Raw genomic sequence first — 14,767 nt, forward strand, 5'->3', positions numbered from 1 at the left:
GCCCTCTAGTTTAATCACAGTAGTTGGATCAGTTCTCAGCTACCGAGACAAGTGGCTTTCTTCCATTTCACGTGGATCAGAGCTGGTTTGCGACGCCCGTCGCAAGTGTGCAAGCACTCACTGATAAAGCTTGCTGCCTGCCTGACAGAAGATGATGTCGGGAGGCAAGGTCACATATGCAGAAGGGTCACGTAAGGTTCTTTGCTAGAGATATGGAATATTTGAAGTTAAGAGCCTCTTAAGTAGCTAATTTCACACTTGCAATTTGTAGATATAAATAAGATCAGTTGCACTAAAGTCTAGCAAAAAGAGCCTGCATTAAAGGTCTCTAGAAAATATTGAAAAAAGAAGGTTTTAGTTTAATATCACTGCATTTTAGCTTGATGCCACCACATTTAGCAAGAATACTGCCTTTTTTTTTTCCCCCTCATTAGCAAGAACAGTAAAGCATCACCACTTATACTGATCCTTATTACTTCACTGAACATCTGCCCCAACCTCCTCACCTTGCAGTGTGTAAGGAGCAAGCAGGTTAAAAGGGAGCCCACTCTAACGACATCATTAATTGACCTTTAATACGACTGTAGCTACTAGTACTGGAAATAAAGAAAACATTATTTGCAAAATTTAAGATCAGAGCCCTATAATCCTTGTTCATGCAAGTCTTATAGGTTTATAATGAAACTAACCGCATCAGCAAGAACAATTTAAACAGGGTGAAGTACGAGACAAACTGGATGCCAAGAACATGTTATAATCATCCACAGATGCCCAGGGGTAGCTCTCAGTAACTCAATTAGCCTCAGTGGAGTTTTGTTGGATTTGCATTAATAAAGCAAAGAGCAAGGGTTAGCCACAAAAATCTTTCAGAACACCTAAAAGCAATTTAGCAAGATATGAGAGCAACGAAGATAAAATACTACACATCCAAGATCTGGTAGAGACTGCAACTGAAATTTCCTCAGCTCACTCCGCACTGGGTTTTAAGACTTGTATGCAGATTGAGTAAAGCTTGATGAGATTATTTTACTAGGAAAGGAAGAAAACTGGACTGAGACAAGGTCTTAGAGGATTTGCACAGGTAGCTTCAATTTGCTTTCCTCAAGAACATTCTTTCCCATGCTTTGGCAGAGACCAGTATTTCATTATTTGTTTTTAATCTTCTCCTATCAACCTATAAAGTAACTTTAGAACTGCAGATTTTCAGAAGCAGGGTAGAGATTTCACTTTGTGAAACAGTCCATTTTTTCCTAAAGATGGAAATGCCACAAGATGCTGCAGAGACTAAGATGAACTTCCTTAAGAACAGGAGTTAACAAGTTAATCCAGATGATATTTATTAAAGATGATGGAGCAGATGCTTAGCAAGTCCTTAAACATTGATTCCCAGAAGCCAGGAGCACGTAATATGTAAATCATCTCTTCATTTGGAAAACAAAAACCCCACAAATATCCCGTCTTCTTTAAGAAACCACCACCTCCCACAGCTGTTTTCTGCACTGAACAAAGTTAACTGGAGGTAGCTGAGGTGCAGAGGTTAGGTTAAGTTTTACTGCCAGTGCTCATCCTCACTCTGCATCTTGTCACATGCTTTTAAATCAAGAAGCTAACACTCCCCCATCCTTTTCCTCACAAGGGGCCTCCTTAATGTAAGGTTTTCTTCAAAAGTGAACTAGAATGAAAGGACTCGTTAATTAAGAACTGAACTTCTGGATGACACAGAACAGAACTGAGGGGGCACTGGAAACAGATTCTTTTTCCTCTAGACCTTATTTCAAACTAGTCTACCCCCCAGCCATGCAGACAAAGGCTTACACCACATTCCAGACATTTGCACCCCCATTTTCTCCTCTGGGAATGCCAGCAGCCGCACAGTCCAAATTTGTGCAGACTTTGACACAAAACTGCTTCCTTACCTTCCAGAAGGTGCCATCCACTGTAGGAACAGAGAAGTTTAGACCCTATTGACATGAAACATCCCTCGCTGCTGCACACCCAACACAAGAACGCACACGTGCATGTTACATCTTTCTACACCTGCAGCTGAAACGTGTCCAACTACAGAACAAGCAGAAAACTCCAGTGGTCAAAAATTTTAGGCTGCTTTAAAGGAGAAAGAGCTTTGTCTCAGGTAACACCTTTATCTAAAAGATATTTATGTGTGGAAAGCAGACAACTGAGCCTAAGAGCTCAAACAGGCTTTGCACTTCCCTTGTCTAACAGCATAAACAAGGACGCTCCAAGAAATTCAGGAAGATGCTTTTGCTTGAAATGTCAGTCATGCAGTCCCCTGGCTCCTCCAGCCAACTCCCAGTTGTTCCAAGTCCTTACAGGAAACACAGGATTTTTTGCATTCTTGTAAGTGATCAGAGCTGAATCACTGATGCTGTTCCAGGTAAGTAAAACAGATGAAGGCGTCAGCAGATATTTTGAATTCTCCCAGAATTTGCAGCAAAGACTGACACAAGTTTGTTTCAGTGAGCGTTATTACCGAGACAGTTTTTCATTCCCTGCTTTAACAGATAACAATCAGAGCTTCAGAAAAAAAGAACAGCTGAAAAGCTATTAAAGATTTCTGCTGGTTTTAATTACCTTGTTCTATGATCTACAAAAAGCACAGAGGAAATAAAATAATACTTGAATCTTTGTCTCAGGCTACTTGCAGAGGGATAATGATATGCTACTTTGTGCCCTATTACAGTCCCAGAAATAATGAGGGCAATAAAATAATGAAACCAATGAAAAATATGGCCAAGGGCAAGGAGCACAGTGACAACAGTGTCTGAATTGAATTCTGTGCTGTTCTGAAAGCGGATATATTGCTGACAGTGTATTATGTATGGAAAATATTGAACTGCAACTGGTAAGGAGAAATTTTTCTTCTAAAATTGCATAGCAATGGCATCCTTTCATCTTAAAGCTTCCACCTGAAGACAAAAGGGAAGCCTCAAACTGAAGATATATGTAATTTAAATCCTGCCTCTCTAATTCTTAGGAGGCCTTATGCTTTGCTCAAATTCTGGTGAAAAATTCTGTATTACTTCCCCAGTGATGCTGGAGGATGTTTTATATGTGTATAGATGTGTAAGCAGAAGCATCATACAATTATAAAGACAGATTCAAGCAAATGAAGGAGACTGCTTTTTGCTATAATGGAAGAGTTAACATAAGAAATATACTTCTTTTTTTTCAAGCATGCAACATTTTTTAAAAAGTGGAATAATAATGTGCAGGCTAAAAATATAACTTTAGAAATAACAGTTAAACAGCTTACCTTCTGGTAAGAAAAAAAAAAAACCTTACTGTTATGATAGTCAGCATTTCATTAAGGGCTACACTGAGCTTTGTTTTTCAAATAATTCAATGTTGTTTTTGAACACGAATTTAGAATTTACTTTAAGTGTGCAGTTTGGAACACCGAAATATAAAGAACACCTCCAATTTATTTGCAGTGGCTATGAAAGAAGTAAGCCCGAGTACACATACACTTTTGGAAGTTTATTTGCATCTCTTGTGAGTTATCCAAACAGAAGTCAAAAAGCCATGATAAATAAAGAGAGAAAGTTATGAAGAAGAAAAGCAAAGACCTCCTTTCCTTAGACAAATGTTCCATCAGCAGGAGTCCCATTATTTGTTATAACAATCTTTAACTTGTAATGACTCTGAAGAAGACTAATAACAGACTGGTGGGAACAGATGGAGTAGTGCTGTTAATTATAGGCACTTAGCTGCATCAGACCCCATGAGTTATTACTAACACTTCCCACTAGGGAGGAGAATCACTTGCTTTTAAGTAGTATGTTGCTTACTAAGCTGGGAGCATTAGCAGTCGGGATTGTACTAATCAGTACTCTCACGCCACAAAACAAAATTCAGCTGCAAACAAAAAATATGAAAATATTCACTAAATAACCCCCACGCTAATCTATTTTTTTTTTTTTTAATCACACTTCTAAAAATAAAGTTCTTCCACAAAGATTTAAACTCAGGTCTCATTAATTTAATCTCCCTACTACTGAGCTGAAGAAAGCTACATACCTTTACCAGCAACATTACTTTTCCAAGCAACTGACTGGCAAGAAGATAAACTGAAGTAAAGGAAAACAATCCTAATGCATACAGTGTAGGTATGCAGACCTCCTGAACCAAGTGAAGCCAATAACCTGCATCAAAGTGATTCACCACACGAAAGTTTTTCAGTCTTAAACAGGATACTGTTCCAGATGACCTGAACACACCCTTTTCCAGTTACCCAACCCAAAAATCGCCTTGAGGCCTTTGAGTTTCCTGCTGCATTCCCACCCCTTTGCTATCAGCAGAGCATCTGGAGGCTATTAAACCCATCTGCTTAAGCATAAACAGTATTTCTCCGTGTTGGAAGAAGTTACTGCTATTTTGCAAAAGTCACAGTAAAAAACAACACTGTTTTCCTTTTGCAAACGCTTAAGGCTCCAAAGAGAAGCTACTGTAGGCATTGTAGAAAACACCCGAGAGTACACAGATTCAGCAGACCCTTTAAAACATCATGGAACAAATCTATCAGGAAGCCAAATGAACACTAAAAGAAGTCCAACGTTCAGAGTCTGATGATGTGCCTTATTTGAAAGGCTACTCTGCACCTTTTGAAGCATTAAGCAGTGCTTTCGAAAACATTAGCGAATGTGGAAAATTCAGACCGTTAAAGAATCCTCACACTCTGTTTAGTCACACAGTGAAAAACTGGAATGAAATTTGTCTATGAGTTTTCCATGGATAATTAACTCATTTGTAGTGTGGTTATTAGCTAAAAGGACTTAGCCACGAAGGTCAAGGGGAAGAAGATGGCTTTTACAACTCCACTGAAAGCCGATACTAACAAGTACATTAGAAATTATAAGAACCAGAACTCAAGGTCTAACTCCACGGCACAGCCATATAGCAAAGCACGCGCTCTATAAAAACTAATGATGGATTACATGACAGACAACACAAAGACAACTTGCATGCTAAGGGGATACTGTGCAAAACATCTTTCCTTGGAGGTTACTGTCGTAGTGGAAGAACATTCATCTGCACAGCTCATATGTACAGAAACAAAAAAAAGTAATGTGATTTGTGTGTGCTGTTAGAAGAGAGCTATCCCTGGTAGCTCCTACCTGCAGAGGCAAGGAGCCTGGTAACTTTCTCAACCAATATAAAAAAGTACAAAGAGAGGCTGAAATCAGCTGACTGCAAACCTTTGGTTATAAATTCTAACTCTCAAAAGATCTCAGTTTTTATATAAACAGGCAAAACCTTACCTTCCTACAGGCTTTGATCATTTATCTGAAGCAAAAATTTCCTATCAATTTCAATGCAAGCTGCTCGTAAGAAATTCAGGAATTTGATAGATTCCTTCCCTACTCTTTCAGGGTATTTCTTCAGGATCTTCAAAACCACCCTTTAAGGTAGCACTGAACAAGTTCATTCCCCACTGCTGCTTTGACCAACTCGATGTACCTGGTACTGCAATGCACACACTTACCAAGGAAAAAGTAATTCAATTAACAAAAATCTCCTCATTCAGGAGCTTGCAACCCCAAAACCTCAGACTTTCTGTTAAGCTGGGATGAGCGTGCACTGTCAGGATGGCCGAGCGGTCTAAGGCGCTGCGTTCAGGTCGCAGTCTCCTCTGGAGGCGTGGGTTCGAATCCCACTTCTGACAAGGAGCTGTTCTTTTCGAAACCCACTGGGACAGAGGCCTGGGCAAGCTGCTTGCAGGGGTTCCCTGCTTGAGCAGGCGTTGGACCAGATGAGCTCTAGGGGTCCCTTTCAACCTCAACCATCCTGTGAGATTCTGTTATGTGTCAACATAATGTTATCTCTGTGTGGAATTGGGTGCTATTAGGGAAGTTGTTGGAAAATAATTTTATCTAGAAGTCCATCCACCATCCCATTTTTAAAAAGAATTCCATGCACTTAATACTTACAGTCAAACTTGAGGACCCAACACCCAGTCAGAACAGCCATCATACATTTGACGGTGCTTGGCATCGGAACGTCAGGGATAACAAGGTGAGTTACTAGGAAAAAAATTACACCAGGAGAAATAAAAGCACAAAAATCAGAACCATGCCTGAAAAGCAATCAATTACTATTTAAGAATAAGCTGGAATTTATTTGTACTGGAAAGAGTGGTTGTGATTTTTGAGACTAAGCTACAAATATGTAGAAGTGCTATTACAGGTTTTGTGGGTTTCAACATGTTCTTGCTGTGCAAAAGGGAAGTCACATTTTTACAGCTCTAAGCTAACACTTAGATCTTAGAAGAAGGCTCAGGTTTATGGGGTGTTTTCATCAATCCTTTTAAAATTATCTGACTCTGACAAGGATCTTACTGTGGGATCTCACTGTTTTAACACAAAGCTAACAGAACTCAACTCAGCTCAGGAGCAGTATTCAGGGTGTGAAGGGATGCAGGGGAAAAATTACCTTAGCATTTCCTTCACAAACAGAAGCATCACTCCAAAGAAAACTTAATAGGAAGGATTAACACCCCAAAAAAGAAAGAAGTGAACCCAGTAATTCAGCTTCATCACCTTAATAAAGAACACCAAAATCTGAAGGAAGGTAGCACATACGCAGAAAGTTGTCAACTGTCAGTGATACACTGCCAAGAGGCACCATTTACATAAGGCTTCTAGAAGGTAAAAAGCTTTCAGGATGTCTCATATGAGCAGAGAACTTAATGATGCTAAGAAGTGTAAAGAGAAGAGGTCTCTGAGCAAGATTTACGGATTTTAAATAACAGGCAGTATCTTGTCAGACTGTGGCTCCCCAAGAAGTCTCCTGCCCCAGGAACCACAAAGGCTTAATGTGTTTACATGCATCACACCACACCATCATTCAACTACTGCTATAACTGCAGTTATTTAATAATGATAAAAAGAATTGTTGCAGCCAGGATCCATGGATAAAGTGCAGAACTGTAATCATTTATCACATTTGGACAGAGACATTTCAGCATAACTACATACCTGTGCTGTTAAATTCGGTGCACCTTCGAGCCTTCAGGACTGTCACTAGCTTGTTCAGCAGTTTCTGTTGCTCTGAACTAAGACTGCTCCCCAGTATGCCAAGAGGCCCATCTCTTGCCTGGCTTGTGCTCTGTGACTGCATGAAGAGAAAATCCTATGTAAGCTGAGTGTTTGGGAACAAAGAAAGCAACTAACTTGCTTGGCAGCTTTATTTAATGAAGAGTAAGCATTCTGAAAAACAATTCATGGCAGGCTTAGTGGACAGTGTCCATAATTAAATCGCTATAAAAAAACAGTTCCAGAGAAAAAAGCTTGATGTTAGAGGTGCTTTATTTACTTTATGGAAGTTAACAAAACCGGCTTGTGCATCAGCCTTTTTTGTTCTTTTTTTTTTTTTTTTTTTTTTTTTTTAAGAAGACTGCTGTGTGCACATTTAGCTGGTTGAACATTATGTAAACAGCCCTGCTGACTGCAGCGTTGGAGGAAGAGAAACATTTCCCAATAAAATAATAAAATCTCCTTCTTGTAGGGAAGTGTGAGTTACCTGTATAATTAACATCTGCATTTTCTTTTACTGAGAAGTCCCTAATACATTGCTGTGGGAATAATGAATGGTTAAGTTTAATTCAGATTAATTCAAATGATGATGATTGATCAAGTTTCACGCTGCTAAGGGTGTGATACTTCAGCTCCTGGGTCTTGGTATGTACTCCCAGATCCCATAGTACATACCTTTGAGACCCAGGTACCCTAAAGCCTCGGGTTTTGGATCAAGTCCTCCATATGAGCTGGTGGTAACCTTCCACTGGGCACACACTCATCCCAAAGCCAATGCAAAATCTGTTTAGCTTGTGACAGAAGAGCTGTGTTGTCTTGCATTTGCTGCAGTCATGCTTTTGTTGTTGTAGCTGCAACAGTTTTCTTTTGGCCAACAAACATTTTACTACCTCAGTGGGGTGGGATCATAGCAGGCTGTACTCCCTGAGGTAGATTAGGACTGCTTGTGTCAGCCAGCTCAGTTTAATCACATTTCATTAGGGCTCACAAAGCATTTCATAATGATAAGTCTAGACAACTTGCTTTTGGTCACAGAAGAAGTCTTTGGCAAAATTAAAAAAAAAAAAAAAAAAGAAAAGAAAAAAAAATGATACCCCCAAAGCTGTTTTCAGCTACTGAGCTGATACCTTCATTGCTGGACAAGTGACAATATTGAAACGATGCAAGAAAAGCAGGTGGAGCAAGGACCACCACTGTTTTCAGGCAGTTTGGCAAATAGAACAAATTTAAATATGCAGAAAGATACCAACAGCAAAGTTCAATCAACAACAGTTCAGGAATAACTGTATTTATTCTTCTACAATGAAGCCCCACTGCAAGAAATACCTTTTGCTTTCCCAGATACAGCTACTACAATGCCAAATACCACAGCTTGTAAGTGTCCTGCATGTAGGCTGGAAATATAAAACAAGGTCCCCAACCTATTTTAAATCCCCCTGTAAAGGCAGGGTCTTAAATAATCTACCCAGGACCAAGCCTTCATCACTTACAGCATAAACTTAGGTGTTTTATTTGTTTGTTTTTAAGTAAAAAAACCTACCACACCAAACACTTACCTCAGACAGCTGGCTAAGTGAAAATGATTCATTCTTCACTGGTAACATTAGCACAGACTTCATCTTTTCACTCTCTGCATAGTCCACAGGCCGCAGACCAAATATATTACTGGCAAAACAAGCACAGATGGGTTTAAGTAAATAAAATGTGACTTGATTCTTAACTAACTGGGCACATTAGCTGGGTAGCTTCCCCACCACCACTTTCTTATTAATATGTAATTTCAGCTAAAAAAACACAAAGCTTCAAATAAGAACTGCATCCAAGACAGATGGATACTGAATTACAAGCTGCTGCATTCAGCTGAGGAATAAGGGACGTTCAGAGCACTGTGTTAAGTAAACCACAGTCCTTGTTACACTCTTTAGAGATGCATTGATACCATCCACAAGACCCAGAAATTTCAGCTTTAATCTTCTCATTGGCATCACAGAATGAAGAAAGCGCGTTTTTGGCTTACCCCTTTGCCATCAAAGAAATATCAGAAGATTCTTCCAACTGTGCTAAACACTGGAGCTTGATGCAGTTACGCTTTTATGGGAAAAGCTATCTGCATTCTTCTTGGGAGCTGGAACTCCCTCCTACTTCCAGAATTTGAGTAAGCACCTTATTTTCCTTAGCATGCTGGTCCACAGAACACATTACAGCCAATTCATTCAAATTTGACTTGGTTTGGTAATTTTGTTGAAAACTATCCATCCTGTGTGGCATCTCGGTTATTAGACATGCTTCAAGACCCCTTCCCTCCCACATTCTTCTACCATCACTCAGACAGACACGATTTGCTATGAACACAACACCAAGCACAGGCACGGCTTCCATCTCCTCTTCACGTGACGTTGCAGCTGCAGGACAGTAGCAAGCAGAGGAAAGTATGAAACCAGTGTAACTGTTGTTAATAAGCAATCCTCTGTCAGCACTTCTGGGAGCTATCCTGCTTGCTTTGCCCTTTGCAGGAATAATGCCTATTCTAGCTGATCCTCTTCTCCCCACCTCATGTAGCTCTGACTCTTAAAAGGCACAAGAAGAGCTCATTATGAAGGGGAAGCTTGTCACAAGAACAAAGCCCCGGCTCGGTACCTGAAACCTGGCAAGCTTCATCATCAAATGATGAAACATTTAAAGAGGTCAGCAAACTGCTGCATCTTTGAAGTGCTGGCTCTCAGCGAGCCACGTGTTCCCACGCAGAGTGAGAATCCAGGAGGATTTACAGGGAATCCCACGTAAGGCCGTAACCCAAGGCAGCCCCAACAGAAGCTCAGATCATTGAAGTCTCCACCCTGACTCAGCTGGGGGGCTTTGGCCAGTGCACAGCTAAGAGCTGGGTCTGACCCCAGCTCCTTTCTGTGCTCCTGGCTGAGCACAGCTTGCTAACAGAAGCTCTTGGGAACACTACAATCCACTCAAATCCCACACAGGAGATCCTGGTATTTTACAATTTCTCCTTTCACATCATTGCCAAAGTTGAGCTCTCCGGTGTTAATAATGAGCAAAGAGCCAGCCTAATACAAATTCTGCAGACTAAAAGATAATTGGTTAAAGCTCAGCCCAGGCCTGGGAGTTGTAGCCCATTAAATATTGTCATGCTGTTCCTGCTTTGCCATGCATCATCAGGATAGCTTTTGCCTTTTCTTTAAATAAGGGTCACATTCCACTCAGACTGCTGTAGGACAGCTCCTCTGAACAATGCTTCCAGAGAAACAACAGCGGCACGTACACTGAAGTCATCTTTAGGCTAGATGGCTGACCTTCCACTGGGAAAAAAGTGGGAGGGAAAAGAAACCACAGCATGTTAGTTGGGGAGATTTGGGGGTGTCCTCCCCTAACGTTACAGTAAGATCCTTGACCACTGAAAAAACACTTCATGAATGCTTACCTTCAGGCCAACGCAATTAAATATACATGTTAACATTCAACAAACATGTTTTGCTAATTAAACTGCACAACCAGGAGCCCAAGCTACTCTCCTTCTATTCACTTAACTGTTTCTTCATCTCTCCTTTCCCAGGTTTCAGAACATTTTAATCTCTTCTTACCGGAGCACTGCAGAATGCTGTCCTGTCACTTTGCAGCCAAGAACTACCGGCTAGTCACAGGATGTTAAGGTCACACGCTTAAAGTGAACCGTGACAAGCCTGTGAGATCACATCTGAAAAAAATGCACAACAGCCCAGGTGATGGGCTTAAGTGTTGTGGATATCTGTATCAAAGCAGCTTGCTGACCTTAAAGAAAGAGAAGAAAGGGGAGCCAAAAGGTGAGAAGTTCTTTTACAAAATAAAACTAAGATGAGGAACACATCCAGACAACGGATTTTAAGTATGGTATTGTTTTAATCCGTGCCTCCTGTTCAAAGAGGACAAAAAACATTGGTCTTTTTCACTTCGGCACCCACTAACCACCCAAGAAGTGATCATAAGCAGAAAGAAAACAGGTCTCTGTTCAGCTGGTACAATTACTGATGTACCTAAGGAACCCTTTTTAATATGGTAGGAACATACGTTGGTTCTTAAACCTATGAGCAGGTTTGGCAAAAAAGATGTGCTCAAATCTGTCTTTATTCAACCAAGCTGAAGAATGAGAGACCCTCCACCTTGTTCAGGAGTAAAAAATTGATCCAATTCGTGAAGTAAAAGCGAGTGGCAAACACATTAGGTCCATTCTGTCACAGAAACAGCTTTTTTTTTTTTTCCTACAAATATCAGTACCTGCTTATCTCTCCCTAATCTAGGTCTGGGTTTGTTGAGAATGGGTCCAGTCCATGTGGCCGCTGAGCAGGACGAGTCCCACCCTCAGAGGGAAGAGGGCCAATTGTGTCTCTAAGACAGAAATAAACACCTCTGGTGCTTATGCCAGAATACAAGGTCTCCAAGGCATACTTCTTTCTACCAGAGTGTAAGCGGGCTTCCTATAAGTTGATTTAAACATTCAAGGGTCAGATGTATCCTTTGATGCAAACATTCTCTTATTAGTCACTCATCAAGGCAGCGAATAGTCAGCAGAGGGCTCTCAGGGCTAGAACAAATTCCCATCAAAGAGTGGGATATCTGTGCTGAGAACAAAGAGGAGCCCAACGAAGAGCAACTCAATATCAGTTGCTGAGCATGACTTAGTTGAGATGACAGGTGATATCTTAAGGACTGACAGATCAAAGAACTTTCTATGAGAAGCTTTAAAAATGGGATTCGGTTCAAGGTGCAACACTGCTGAAGTCTTAGCTGGAAAGTCCACAGAGCTGAATTGCTGTAGTCAAAAAGAAAGTCAAGTTACCTCCTAAATGTTTCAGGAAGCTTTCAGGAAACAAGTGACCAACAAGCAAGCAATCACTATGTAATACTTCATAATCATGAGTTTTTAGCTGCTACACTTTGACACCAAATATTATTTGCTGTTCCACAGCCGAGCAAAGCCCAGGCTTTATCCCAGCCCCAGAGGAGAGCTCAGTACTGAAGGGAAGTTCTGCAGCCAGGTGCCAGCACAGCCCCAAAAACACCAATCCCCATGGGGAAATCTGATCAGTTTTGGTCTCCCACGTCAGCATTCACATCTGAGTGGGTAAATTAGCAAAAAATGTTGATTCTGACAGAAGGAAAAATGAAGTCATGTAGCCAGAAAGCCCATCTTACACACCCAAACAGGGCTAGGGTTTCCAATTAACCTGCTCTCAGCAGGAGGCTCCAATCTTGCACGTAGCCAGTGAAGTCCCTGCACTGTCCTGACCAAGAAAAAGCAAAGTTATGTGTCATGGGTCCAACAGCTCCTGGAATTACTCTCAGGTTTTAATAGCTTTTACCTCTCTGCCATTCATAATTGGGTACTGCAGTCTATCCCTAAGCACTCCCACAGGCTTATTGAGAATCAGATTCAACTATTCAAAGACAGCTAACATCTTAAAAAATAGGGCAACAACAGTTTTTACTAATGCTAAACTTATTGTGCATGAAGAACTGGCAAGATAGCCCATTTGAGTGAAAGCATTTAGGAAGTACTGTGAAATTGCAAATGCACAGATCTAATTTTTCAAATCACTTGGCTTGCTGTGAAGCAAGGAAAAAAGACAGAAGTTGAGAGAGTGAGCACATGAAAAAAGCTATAAAAATATAAATTAGCTATGTGTAGGAGATTAACTTACAAAAATTAACTAGACCAGCGGGACAATTAATAGGTCCACTGGTCCATATAATATTTTTCATTTGCAGTTCATGTCTTTCCCAGTCAGTGAAAACTTCGACTGGTAAATGAAGTGCCACAACTACTAAACCTTACAGATTTCCAAAAAGTTATTTTGCCAAGGAACACTGAAATCCTAGGATAGCTTTCTGGAAAGAAGTGTACCTCTCACCTGTTTTCTCTTAGTCCAAAAGACACGCAGCTGCTCCATATGATATGGTTCCTTCTCATATTAATATACAAGGGAGAGGAAGAGACTGGACTGAGGTACATTCAGAATGAGATGCTCTGGATGTGTTTGCAAACCTGGCCACCTAAATCTGAAGTAGCAAAGCCTCAGCTCTCTGATGGCTAGGCTTGTGCTGCTATCTGTGTGCTTCATGAATTGAGGCTCGTGGAAAAGCAGCTGTGTTTGCTCCCAGGCAAATCTTACATCCCTCTACAGCCCAGTAGATCTTACCTGCCTTGAGGCCTGCAGTTAAACACCATCCAACTTTACAATAATATTTTATCTTGCACAATCAAGCATCACAGTAAAATTCAAAACTACTGCTCTAAGCAGGCTATTTAACATAAGCTTTGCTTTTATTCCAATAGATTAACTCCCCAGCACACGGGGGACATTAAAACACAACTGAGTTATTTCTACGGTCAAAACAGCTGCAAGACATCAGCCACTTGTGGGGAGTTTGATGTTATATATCCCAGATAACATCTGAATACATTTATCATGCTCACAATTTACTCAGGTTAGCTAAAGAAAGAGAGTAACCACAGTGAAATACTCAAATGTTCCCCCTCCCCTCCCCCGCAAGGTAATGAATCGCTATAATATGCTAGGGTAAAGAGGGCCCTCTCCTGGGCTGAAAGTTAGCACCTGGGGAGCCCACGCAACGACCAAAATGAATTTCATAAAAAGACTTAATGCAAAGATTTAGTAGTTCAGCAAAATTTGTTTGGGATAGTCCTAGCTTACAGACTGCATGCCTTTAAAGTTAAGGCACTCCTCAATTACACTCCTAAGTAAAACAAATGTTTGAGAGCGCCTGCAAGTTCTGCTCATCACTGCTCAACTTCCACTTTAAAGATCCTACAGTCAGAACATGGAAATCGTTAAACCCTATATGAAGTACAAAGAGGCCAGTTATAACTAATCATCCCCAAAAGACCAATATTTGCATTATCTGCAGCGATCACCCTGTTATCGCCTCCTGTTTTTACAGCTGTGGTCTGCAGGTCTCAGGGATCCAGGAAAACACTCTGAAGAAAAGCAAGCTTCTTGTCAGAGTTGCGACTTCATTATAAGGATTCCTGCATCCACTAGGGAAAAAAAAAAATTCTATACTGAAGAGGTTTCAAATCCACTTACCTAGACAAATCCAACCACTGTTTAATTAGTACTATACCTTCCAGAGTCACTGGCAGGAAAAAGATTTGCAAAGTCATGGTCCTGGCAAGGATCAGAGCCCAATTTGTTGAAAACTAGCAGGGCTCTGTCAAACAGGGAGGCATAAAACGTTTTCAGAAGGCTCAGCCATGTTGTTCTTATTTATATTGTTTCTTGATAACATTTGAAAGAGGTCAGTAAAACGTTACTATTCAAGCCTGAACATTTCACTTTTAGATCCCTTCCTCTTTATGTCTCTCATGCTCTCTGTAAAATGGAAAAAGCATCCTCACCTCATCACTACAGTAGGAACATGCACAGTAACACTTCAGCAAGGGAGAGAGAATCTTCTACAGAAGATCTGGAGGCCTCACTTTTTCCAGAGGAGGGCGGACTGGATTTTTGCCAAAGGAATGAAACAGATCAAGGAAGACTAGACATGTTCCCCAAAAGATTTTAAGAAAAAAACCATAAATATATATATTTATAAACACCACATGGTAGAGATTCCAAGCACCCTGGAGATTAAGTCAAGAACACTGCATATTTAGAAGTGGGTAAGAAGCCATTTGTGATGCTTAAAAGTACTGCAAGCAGCAGCTA

The 14,767-nt window shown here is 40.7% G+C and overlaps 1 protein-coding gene across 1 annotated transcript in view; it reads right to left on the bottom strand.

Annotated features, from left to right (window-relative positions):
- Positions 1–14,767, bottom strand: part of BARD1 (BRCA1 associated RING domain 1) — a gene marked incomplete at its 5' end in the record, with an annotated part of 43,767 nt that overhangs the window by 6,730 nt on the left and 22,270 nt on the right. Inside the window, 3 exons of the mRNA XM_082763212.1 lie at positions 5,949–6,041; positions 6,996–7,131; positions 8,609–8,717. Coding sequence (XP_082619338.1) covers positions 5,949–6,041; positions 6,996–7,131; positions 8,609–8,717 — 338 coding nt within the window. The remainder of the gene's footprint in view (positions 1–5,948; positions 6,042–6,995; positions 7,132–8,608; positions 8,718–14,767) is intronic.

This window comes from Aythya marila (assembly GCF_965140915.1).
Source record: "Aythya marila genome assembly, chromosome: 6".
NCBI lineage: Eukaryota > Metazoa > Chordata > Aves > Anseriformes > Anatidae > Aythya > Aythya marila.